We start from the raw sequence: 12519 nt of genomic DNA, 5'->3' as shown, positions 1-12519 counted from the left end.
ACTAGTCTCAAAACTTTTTTCCACCTTTCTAGTCCTAAATGGACTAAGAAAAAAGAGAACTCGGATTATAAAACTGTATGCAAAATTTATTTAACTAGATTCATAATGATGGCTTCAAGTATTTTCCTGAGTATAAAGAAATAGATTTTAGCACATGAGTATGATAATATCCATTACTGGATAGTCTTTTTTGCTTGCCTTTTGGCTCTCAATTAACCTTCAAAATCAAAGGGGACCAGATAAGCAATCTTAACATACCTTTCTCAGGTTTTGTCTTGTGGGTTTATCGGGAGGGGATGGAGGGAGATATTGCATAACTAACCTAAACATGTAAAAAGCAGCTATTAACTATGGAACTAGGATAGATATTTCATATACATTATCTTAAATATGTTGTATTTACTCCAGCAGAGATTCTGTAATTACACAGCACTAAATATTAACCATCTGCTTAATACATGGGTCAATTAAAGAATATAATTTGGGTCTCCTTCATTACAGCACAATAGTGTCTTCCTAGCATCATCATCTAAGTTTCTACTAAACTGACAAGATACATTCATTTGAAAGAATGTTAAAAGTAACAACTTACCAGCAGAAGTTGAAGTAACAATTTCAACAGCTTTTGAAGCATCTGCATCTCTTCTATTTAAAAAGAGAAAAAAAATTAGCAGCAACTTAGGAATTCCAAGTTCTTCAAAATCCTAAAAATGTAATATTTAAACCTAAAAACGTTTAAAATAATTCAACTGGAGTGATATCCCTCTTAAATTGCAGTTATAGTGATAAAATATATTAAAAATGCAGTTTTAAAAATTAAAATTTCTTTAGTCACATGTACATTTCATTCTCACGAAATCAGAGTCACTTACTTCAAGGTAGATGCAGACACTTTCTTTGACTCTAAAGTCTTTCTTTTCACCTCTTTGTTCTATGTAGGAAAAATATTTTGAACAAAAGAAATTTAGTATAAAGCAATTTTAAAAACATAGAACAAAAAAAAAAATCTTCCTATTCTAAAGGATACATGCTTATTACCTTTTTCTATTTATAAAGACATTTTTTTCCAATTTGTGATTACACAGCCTAATTTTACATCTCATCTTTTACAACTCATCTGCGTTTTCTTATCATTCAGTTTCCCCTTATCCAAGACCCCTGGCGGATGCCTTGAAACCGTGCTAGTGCTGAACCCTATATATACTATGTTTTTTCCTATATATACATGAAAGTTTAATTTATGAATTAGACATAGTAAGAGATCAACAATAAAAAAACAGAAAAATGCTCTCTTCAGCAGCACATACACTAAAATTGGAATGATACAGTAATTAGCATGGCCCCTGTGCAAGGATGACACGCGTATTTGTTAGGCATTCTATATTTTAAATTTTAAAAAAAGTTGTAACAATGTAGTGTAATAAAACTTACGTGAATATGGTCTGTCAAAACATCTTACTGTACTGTAGATCTTAGCTTCAGCATACAATTTTTTTCTTTCCTTATTAAGTTGAGAACTTTCACCTTTTCACTTAAAGGAAGCATTTTACAGCTTCTCTTTGGCATATCCAAATTGCCAGCATCACCATATTTGCACTTTAGGGCCATTATTAAGTAAAATGAGGGTTATTTAAACACAAAGCACTGCAATACAGTGACGGTCAATCTGATAACCAAGACAGCTGTTAAATGACTAGTGGGCACATAGCATATAAAGTATGGATAACTCTAGACAAAGCAATGATTCACAGCCCCAGTGGGTTGGAGTTGGACTGCATGAAATTTCATCATGCTACTCAGAACGGGGCACAATTTAAAACATGTTAATTGTTTATTTCTGGAATTTTCTATTCAATTTTTTCAAACCACAACTGACCACTAAAACTGCAAAGCCAAGCCTCAGATAGGGGGAACTACTGTATCTTTCAAAAGCATGGTTTCTTATAGCACTGTGACATTTCAGATGTCTAAAGTTCAACTGCTATCACCCTGGTCTAATCTACTACTATCTTTTGCTTTGATTACTACAATTGCCTCCTAACCATCTCTGCTTCAGTCCTTGGGATTCACCCACTCTCTATTTACAACATAAAACCAGACTGAACCTGCTGTTCTGCAACTCAAAACTTCTCATTAGACTCAAGGAAAAAAAGCCAGAGGCCTCTTCCAACGGTCTCTAAGAGTTTACAACATATGTTCCACCTACCTTCTAACTCCCAAACCACAATACACTTCTTCCTACACTTCTTCACTCCAACCCCCAAGCATCCTTTCTACTCCTCTAAGAAGCTACACAGGCATAGGTTTTGCAGGTGCTGTTCCTTCTGTCTGGAATGCTCTCAATCCAGGATGTGGTTTGTTCCCTCATCTTCTTCAACTGTTTGCTCAAATATCACCTTTTCAATGAGATCTTCCCCAACTACCTTACTGAAAGTTGCACAGCTCTTCATTTCCCAACAAGAGTACTTCTATTCCCCTTTCCTAATTTTTTTTTTACCATAGCACTGGTTGAAAACAAACATAATTTATGTATGCATTTTTAACTTATTTGTGGTCTTTCTCTCCCTATCCCTTGAAGTTAAAACTCTGTGATACCAGGGACTTTGTTTTCTTCAATATTCTATTTCCAGTGCATAAAGTCGTGCTTTAACATTCAGCAAATATTTGTTAACTTGATCTGAATTTCATCATAACTGTTCTCATGCAATTTTATACTTTCTGTTCTTTTTGGGCACTCTCGTCATTTCCTTTTGCACTATATGGGATTTTATCCCACACGTTCCTTCAACTCAGTTATTTAGAAGAAATTAGTTCTAGTTCTATTTTACTAATGGTAACTTTCAATTTTAAAAGAAATTTGAAACTACTGAGTTCCAACGTGTAAGTTGAAACTTTTAGCCTTTACTCCTTGGCTACATTCCAATTTTTGATTATACATTTCAGATGAAAATTGTGTTTCTGGTAATTTTAAGTGATATTTCTTGAAATTTATTTTATAAAAATATGATTATTTAGATTTTAGTCTATGTTTAACTGGTTTCATTGTTCACTGCCAACATTTTATATAATAACTTCTCCATTTCTTACATTCTTCATTTTAATGTTTTGGAAAAAGATGTATTAGTGAAATACCTTCTAAGTCCATGCAAGTCTGAGAATAAATACTGCCCTAACACACACCTTAGGATTCCACTTGAAACGAATGTACTCAATTACAATGAATCACAATCTTTTTCCCACCCAACTCTTAAGAATGTGTTGCTCTGTCATCTAAGGCCAGACTATTTCTTTGTATAGTTAAACTGTTTTCTGCCTAGATCACTGTAAGGTGCCCCACCATAACCATGAAATTTAAAATCCTCAGTATTTAAGTGATGTCCTCTTTCTGGAATTCCACTCATGTACAGATTGCATCTTCTAAATATATCTACCATGCCTTTCCTCTAATCATTTTTCACTCTTTTAAACTTTCACACCAAGAGTAGGCTCACACGTCTCTTGCTCACCACTGCATCTTCTGTAGATGTTACAATGCCTGACACAACAGATATGTAACAGATGCTTAACTAATAAGAAATAGTTTCAGAATTAAAAAGAAAACCTCTCATCCAAATTCTGATTGCATATTTTCGCTTTTATCTCCTTGTTAATTCATTAGATTTTCTGTAATGCTCAATTGTTCACTAATGCCCAGCACTATTTTTCATATCCATGCAATCTTCTTAGTTGACTACTTGCTCCAATTTTAATTGTAATGTTCCCATGAATCCTGCTGAAAACACTGAATTGAAATTTTAAAAATTGGGTTTTTTTGCACAAGGTTGAACCGCAGTAGTATTTCATGGCTAAAAGGGTTTTATCAGAAATCTGATCCTACTTCTTTCCACATCAAGGGCTCCTGACCATCTCCTAGCCCGCTTTTTTTTGAGATAGGATCTCACTCCATCACCCAGCCAAGCTCCGCCTCCCGGGCTCAAGGGATCCTCCCACCTCACCCTACCCAGCAGCTGGATGCATACCACCACACCTGGTCAATTTTTAAACTTTCTGTAGAGATAAGATCTCACTATATTGCCCGGGCTAGTCTCAAACTCCTGGACTCAAGCAATTATCCTGCCTCAGCCTCCCAAAGTGCTGGGATTACAGGCGTGAGCCGCTGCGCTGGGCTCCTAATATTTTAAAGAAAACTTTTAAAGTATGAGTATATGACCCTTTATCTGGGAGAAAAAAGAATGTTTGCTTTCATTAGATTACTGGTAATGGTGGGGCAAGGAGTAGTTCAAAAAGACTTAAGAATCACTGCTAAGAATGGATGTCGAGATTATTATTAAATTATTATTATTAAAAACTAGGTTACAAGGTTATTATTAAAGACTAGGTTACCTAGTTTCTGACAAGAGTTGTACAAATCCGTATTAACACAGGGATATAGAATACCTTTTCTGTAATATTTACTGATTCCCAGAAGCAGCAAAATGGAAAGGATGTTACATGAAACATAGCTAGAGTCAGAGGCAGTCCTAACATGAAATATCAAATGTTGGGAAGGTAAGTTTTTTCTACATTTTGACATGCCATGCCAAAATCAAGATCTGGACCAAGAAAGCTATAGCACAGCTCTTCTTTTTCCTAGTTTGTTCTTTCAGCTTATTTCTGGCTTGCACTGGTAGAAAAACTTGAAGTGGTAACACGCCAAAAAGATTGCCCCTTCCTGCCTCAGACACTTATTTACAAAACAAACAAAACAAACAACAACAACAACAAAAAAACCCAAATGCCCACATACTTCCAATATGAAGAAGGCACAACTCAAATTCTGTTAGGAGTTCCCTCCATTCAATCCCTAGGCATGTTGCTCTATCACAACAGAGGTGTCATGAGTTAGCCCTCTTGTTCCAGCATCATCCAAACGATACGTAGCTGGAGAACATTAATATTTGCCATGAAAATGGCATGTTTTCTAGATTTTAGTGCTAGTATTTTCTTTACCCTATTCATTACTAAGAAAATCATGACAGTAAATATGCCTGGGCTCTTAGACTTACATTGCTACCTTACCAACTTCATCAGAAAGTTGGCCAAGAGAATTTTTTAAGCTATTTTAAACATTCTATTTCCTTAAATGTATCTTTACCTATGTTCCTTATCCTTAACTATGTTAACTGTTTAGAATGAAAGAAAACTGGCCTTCTCAACAATTCCCAAAATTTAATGATCAGCTAAGTCTTTCTGGACAGTCACTAGGACAAGCCACTATTCCTTTCTGTTTTCAAGGTTACTAGTCTACCCCCAAATCATTACCATTATCACAAAAGGCTGAGTATATTGATTAAAAGAGTTTTCTAACTGGACTTCAGTGCTCTTCTCCACTTTAATCAATCTGCTAGGCTTTCTTTGCCTTCAGAATCATTTGCCTAATTCATTCTCCAGACCATTTCCAAATGAATCTTTCTAATCTCCATTTTATTATGTCATGCCCCGGTTCAAAAACCTTGAACATATACCTCTCTACGGAATAAAGTTTAAGTTCTTAAATTATGTATTTAATCCTTGTTTCTCCTTAACTGCCTCTGCAACTAGATGGCCATGTGTCTGGTAGTTCTGGTAAATCAAATGCAGGCAAATGCTGCTGGGGAACTCATTCTTTCCAGAAAACAAAACAAAAACTCACTTTGCTCTTCATTTTTATTCCTTTATGTCTCAAAGATAGAAAAGATGCCAGAAGGCGCAGAAACCATCTTACAACTGAGGATGAAAGACACATTCTAAAGACAGTAGTGCTGGAAGACAAGGCGGGGTTCCTGAAGATACTATGGCGCTGTTACACCAGCACTGGACCACCTACATGCAGATTTCTGTTATGAGATAAATCTCTCTCTTATTTGTTAACAACCTACTAGTGAGGTTTTCTGTTATTTGAAACAATGAAATCCTAAATGGTAAAACTGGTAATAACTAAGGCCACACGATTTAATTATCCAAACCAGGACAATGGGAATAAATGTATGGCATGTAGCAGGTATAAACTAGGATGACAAGTTACTCTAGTAGTAACTAACTAGAAAACATATGAGAACTAAAAAATAAAGATCCTCTCTAATAGCTATATGTAAAAATAAGTAAAATAATAAATTTAACCCCCACAAAATGTTCAAGAACTTCATGGAAAAAAAAATAAAATAAAACTTGCTGAAGGGCATAAAAGGAAATCTAAATAAACAAACCATGTTCTTTGTTTAAGACAAAGCCTGACTCTGTTGCCCAGGCTGGGGTGCCATGGTGTCATCTCAGCTCACTGCGACCTCTCCACCTCGTGGGCTCAAGCAATCCTCCTGCCACAGCCTCTTCCTGAGTAGCTGTGACTACATGTACGCACCACCACACCCAGCTAATTTTTGTATTTTTAGTAGAGACTAGATTTCATCATATTGCCCCAGGCTGGTCTCAAACTCCTGAGCTCAAGTTATCTGCCCACCTCAGCCTCTCAAAATGCTAGGATAACAGGCATGAGCCACCAGCCAACGAACTATGTTTTTTGATAGACTTAGTGTTGTAAAAATACTATTACAAACTCAACACAGTATTAATTAAATTCCAGTAAGTTTTTTTAAGAGAACTTAAACTGATTCTAAAACTAATGTGCAGGAATAAATGTTCAAGTTTAAATAAAATTTAAATAAAGAGGAAAAACATTAACCAAAATGAATAAACCAAGAAAAATAACTCTACAAGAAAGGGAAATATTATGAAGTTATAATAATTGCTATAACAGAAACCACATAGTATTGCCACAGCAGAAGAGTATGAAACACATCTATGTATACAGAATTTATACAAATAAAAGCAGCTTTTCAAATCAACAAGGAAGGATAAATTAGGCATAAACAGTGTTGAGGCTAACTGGCTCCCATTTTGGAAATAATACTGATTCCAATCCTATACTATGCTGCAAGTAATAGACTAAGGAATAAAATCTTCTAGGCACTAGCACAAGCAAGTTCTTTTTTTTTTTTTTTTTGAGATGGAGTCTCGCTCTGTCGCCCAGGCTGGAGTGCAGTGGCCGGATCTCAGCTCACTGCAAGCTCCACCTCCCGGGTTTACGCCATTCTCCTGAGCACAGGCAAGTTCTTAAAAAGACAAAAGAAAAAAGCAGGCCAGGAACAGTGGCTCACACCTGTAATCCCAACACTCTGGGAGGCCGAGGCAGGGGAATCACCTGAGCCCAGGAGTGTGAGATCACCATGGGCAACAAAGTAAGACCTCTTATCTACAAAAAATAAATAAAAAATTAGCTATGCGTGGTTGCTTGCACCTGTAGTCCCAGGTACTCAGGAGGCTGAGATGGGAGGATTACTTGAACTGGGAGGCAGAGGTGGCAATGAGCCAAAATTGTGCCACTGCACTCCAGCCTGGGTGACAGAGTGAAACCCTATCTCAAAAAGAGGGGCATGTGTCCTTGGGACCTCCTGAGGTTGTGTCACAGGCAAAAAAAAAAATAAAGAAAAAAATCACAGAAGTCATAGAATACCAATAAATTTGAGTATACAAAAATTTCAAATTTGGCCAGGTGAGGTGGCTCATGCCTGTAATTCCAGCACTTTGGGAGGCCGAGGCGGGCAGATCACGAGGTCAGATCGAGACCATCCTGGCTAACATGGTGAAATCCCGTCTCTATTAGTGGCGAGCACCTGAAGTCCCAGGTACTCAGAAGGCTAAGGCAGGAGAATGGCGTGAACCCAGAAGGCAGAGCTTGCAGTGAAGCAAGATAGCGTCACTGCATTCCAGCCTGGGCAACAGAGCGAGGCTCTGCCAAAAAAAAAAAAAAAAAAAAAAAAATTCAAACTCGTTATATGTATGCATATTATCACAAGCAACACACTATAAGAAAACACTTCTTACATAAAATGCAAAATTAGTGTCTAGAATGCACAATATTCATGCACCTTCAAATGAATATTTTTAAAATGATAACAATAACAGAATAGGAGACAACTCACTTAAACAGTTAATAGATATAGCTAACAATTATACAAAAAGATGAAGTTAATGAATAATCAAAAGATGTAAATTAAAACTAGATATCATTTTCCATATAATGCATTTTTAAAGCTGAAGAAATTAAGATGTTGGTAACACTCTCATAAATTACCAAGGAGTAAATTATTACAGTTATTTAGTGAGCAATCTTACATTATCCATTATTGTGCATCTACAAACCAACCATTCCATTGGGTAGGTACCGCCTAAAAAAATACTATCATAAATGTCAAAAGATGGCCTGGCAAGGTACACAAGGTGTTAACTAAAGTTCTGTTTCTAGAAACAACCTAAATATCAATCAGTAAGGAATTGGTAACATATCTGTGGTATATTCATACAGAGAAACACTATAGAGAAGTTAAAAAGAATGAGGAAAATCTAAATGTACTAACATGGTTAGACTACCAAATCAAATTATTGAGAAATGTGTGTTATAGAACCCCTATAAAGTAGCCATTCCACAGCAAGTAGAAAAACTAAATTACTGGGTGGAGCAGGATGGTAGAATAGAAGCCTACACTGTTCATCCCACCCCCAGCAGGAACACCAAATTTTACAACTATCTGCACACAGAAAAGCATCATCACAAGAACCAAATACCACGTGAGCAATCATACTACCTGGTTTTGACTTTGTATCACTGAAAGAGGCATTGAAGAGAGTAGGAGAGACAGCCTTAAATCCCTGACAGCACACCTCCTCCATCTGGCCCCACATCATGGACAGAGTCTGTGCACTTAAGGAAGGGACAGGAAAGCCATGCTGGGCTCAGCTAGTGCCCATGCACTGACGGAGCCTTTGGACCAGATCTAGCCAAAGAGGAATCATCCATCCCAGCAATAAGAACCTGACTTTCTTGGCAAGCCTCACTACCATGGGCTCAAGTGCTCCAGGGTCCTAGGTAAACCTGAAAGGCAGTCTAGGACACAAGGACTGCAACTCCTAGGCAACTCTTAGGACTGGGGCTGGGATTAGAGCTAGTGGACTAGGGTGGCATATAACCTAGGGAGGTACCAGCTGGGAAAACTGGATATCCATATGCATTAATGAACCTGAACACTATCTCTCAAGATATACAAAAATCAAATAAAAATAGATTAAAGACTTTTATCTAAGATCTCAAACTATGAAACTACTACAAGAAAACACTGGAGGAACTCTCTCTCCAGGACATCGGTCTGGGCAAAGATTTCTTCAGTAATACTCCACAAGCATAGGCAAATGCTATACAAAAATGAACAAATGGAACCACTTCAAGTTAAAAAGCTTCTGCAGAGCAAAGGAAACAACAAAGAGACAACCCACAAAATGAGAGAAAATATTTGCAAACTGTCCATCTGACAAGGGATTAATAAGCAGAATAAAGAAGGAACTCAAGCCACTCTACAGGAAAAAAAAATCTAATATTCTGATAAAAATGGGCAAAAGGTCTGACGAAACATTTCTCAAAAGATGACACACACAGCAAAAAGGCACACGAAAAGGTACTCGACGTTACTGATCATCAGAGAAATGCAAATCAAAACTACTACGAGATATCATCTTACCCCAGTTAAAATGGCTTTTATCCAAAAGACAGGCAAAAACAATGTTGGCCAGGATGTGGAGAAAAGGGAACCCTCAGTATATTGTTGGTGGGAACGTAAATTAGTACGATCACTATGGAGAACAGTGTGAAGGGTCCTAAGAAACTAAAAATAGGATCTACCACACAATCCAGCAATCCCATTGCTGGGTATATATACCCAAAAGAAAAGAAATCAGTATATCGAAGAGATATCTGCACTCCCACGTTTCTAGCAGCACTGTTCACATTAGCTAAGATTTGAAAGCAAACTAAGTGTCCATCAACAGATGAATAAAGAAAATGTGGCACATATACACAATGGAGTACTATTCAGCCATAAAAATGAATGAGATTCAGTTATTTAAAACAACATGGATGGAACTGGAAGTCATTATATTAAGTGAAATAAGCCAGGCACAGAAAGACAAAGATCACATGTTCCCACTTATTTGTAGTATCTAAAAATTCTCACAATTTGTGGGATCTAAAACAACTGAACTCATGGAGACAGAAAGTAGAAGGATGGTTATGAGACTGGGAAAGGTAATAGGAGGTAGGAGGGGATAATTAACGGGTACCAAAAAAAAAAAAAAAAAAACAGAATGAATAAGACCTAGTATTAGCTAGCGCAACAGAGTGACTATAGTAAAAAATAATTTAATGGTACATTTTTAAACAATTGTAAGAGTGTAACTGGACTGTATGATACACAAAGAATAAATGCTGGAGGGGAAAGATATCCCATTTTCCATAATGTGATTATTACACACTGCATGCCTGTATCTAAATATCTCATGTACCTCATAAATATATATATCTACCATGTACTCACAAAAATTAAAAATGAAAGAATTTTTTTTTAAGTAATAAAAATATTTTCTCAACACCCTATTTTAAAACACACACATACACAAAGAAAACCTTACAGGTGAGATATAGCTTTTGTACCTAACAGAAAGGTCATCCTTAAAGGGTAATTTAATTCTATAGATACTATCTATAGACATATAAACTGAAGCATAGAAATGATCTAGAAAGAATAAAGTTACAAAAATTGATACTTCTAAGGAAGTAAAAGCCCAAAGAATATACACTCTATGAAACTCAACTATGGCATTAGAAAACAAGTTAGTGATTACCTGTGAGAAAAAGGGAGGGTGTAAGAATTCGGAAGAAGTAAGCAAGGGACTTCCAGGTACTGTCAATGTTCTCTTTTGTGACCTAGGTACCGGATTCACAGGTATTTGCTATTTTTGTGTTATATATGGCCAAGTATTTTCTCCTAGTCATTGTTATTTAATACTATATACAGCACCATACATTTATGAAGAAGTTTTGATTTCAACATATTTGAATTAATGCACATATAATCTGTTGAGCTAACATTTGTTTCTATGCATATTTCTGTATGTGTGCCATACTTAAACAAAAAAGTTAAACTAAACAACAGTGACCTAAATCCAGTTTACCTGTGCTTTTTTCTTTCCTGGAACACATATTTTCACACTTTTGCCTTTTATCATAAGCGGTGTTGTTTCAATGTACTTCATAATTGCGGTAATCGCCTCTTTAAATTCCATTTCTAAGTAAGCCTAAAATGAAATTTATTCCATCTTTAGTCACAAATTTACCTTTAAAAGTTCCTGCATTTTAAAATTGACTTAATCCTTTCTTTTGTAACATCAAACTATGAAATTACCTCAAGTCATGGTTGCTTTTGCCTGTTTTTATTTTGGTCATGTGTAATTTGATTAAGGATGTTTCACACATGAAATGGCCATTTAACCTTACAGAATTTCTATACCACTACCAAGATAAAAAAAATCCAGGCAAGCTCATGTAACAAGAAGAAATGAGAAGGCAGAGCTCACTAAACAACAGGAGGGAAGGGAAGATACGGTCCAGCTTGTGGTAGGTCTGACATTTTAAAGATTTCTCGCAACAAAGACAACACTATCAGCATGTTCCCCGTCCTGACTCACAAACTTTCTAAAAAAGTTAAGACAGAGGTCTCGCTATGTTGCCCAGGTTGGTCTTGAATTCCTGGCCTCAAGTGATCCTCCAGCCCTGGCCTCCCAAAGTACTGGGATTACAGACTTGAGCCACCACACCCAGCCTTAACTCACAAATTTTTCTGAGACAGAGTCCTATTCTGTTGTCTAGGCTGGAGTGCAGCAGCGCGATCTCTACTCACTGCAACCTCCACCTCCTGGGTTCAAGGGATTTTCCTGCCTCAATCTCCCAAGTAGCTGGGATTAGAGATGCCTGGCTAATTTTTGTATTCTTAGTAGAGACAGGGTTTTGCTATGTAGGTCAGGCTGGTCTCAAACTCCTGACCTCAGGTGATCCACCTGCCTCGGCTTCCCAAAGTGCTGCGATTACAGGCATAAGCCAACATGCCCAGCCTTAACTCACTATTTTAAGTTGTGCTTAAAGACTGTTCATAGTTCTTAACTTTATCATGTGAGTTATAGGAATATAACCCACAGACAATACTTATCATACAAAGGAAGTAATTTGTTTTAGTATTATCAAACTGGTGTTCTAAAGCAATGATTGGCAAGCTATGGCATACTACCTATTTTGTAAATAGTTTCTTGCAACACAGCCATGCTTGCTTATTTACATATCACTTATAGCTTTTTTTGTACTAGAATGCCAGAGCACAGTAGTTGAGATCCTATAACCCTCTCATAAAACTGAAAATATTTATCTGGCCCTTTACAGAAAAAGTGGGCAAACACTTATTTTAAAGGATATGAAACATTATATTGGGCACTTGCTCATTCACATCCAAACATTTATATAACTCTCAAAGAACAATTATATATGCAGTACAAACAGCTAAGGAACACAACAGCAATTTATAGAATCATCAAAGCAATGACTTTGTATGAATTTTTACCATAGAT

General features: G+C 36.5%; 1 protein-coding gene and 1 non-coding gene across 7 annotated transcripts in view; one reads left to right on the top strand and one right to left on the bottom strand.

Annotated features, from left to right (window-relative positions):
• Positions 1-12519, bottom strand: part of ZNF638 (zinc finger protein 638) — a 98492-nt gene that overhangs the window by 47676 nt on the left and 38297 nt on the right. For all 6 annotated transcript variants that reach the window (XM_038007083.2, XM_073023067.1, XM_007970281.3 and 3 more), the window contains exons 8-10: positions 11077-11199; positions 873-931; positions 593-645 (exon numbers count right to left, since the gene is read on the bottom strand). In XM_038007083.2, the coding sequence (XP_037863011.2) occupies positions 593-645; positions 873-931; positions 11077-11199 (235 nt within the window). The remainder of the gene's footprint in view (positions 1-592; positions 646-872; positions 932-11076; positions 11200-12519) is intronic.
• LOC119627383 (U6 spliceosomal RNA) lies at positions 1285-1388 on the top strand. Its single transcript, XR_005243584.2, has one exon. It is a non-coding gene; the product is annotated as a U6 spliceosomal RNA (small nuclear RNA).

Source organism: Chlorocebus sabaeus, chromosome 14 (genome assembly GCF_047675955.1).
Source record: "Chlorocebus sabaeus isolate Y175 chromosome 14, mChlSab1.0.hap1, whole genome shotgun sequence".
In the NCBI taxonomy this organism is placed as follows: domain Eukaryota; kingdom Metazoa; phylum Chordata; class Mammalia; order Primates; family Cercopithecidae; genus Chlorocebus; species Chlorocebus sabaeus.
Note: the sequence above shows the minus strand (reverse complement) of the source record. Positions and strands in the feature narration are given on the sequence as shown.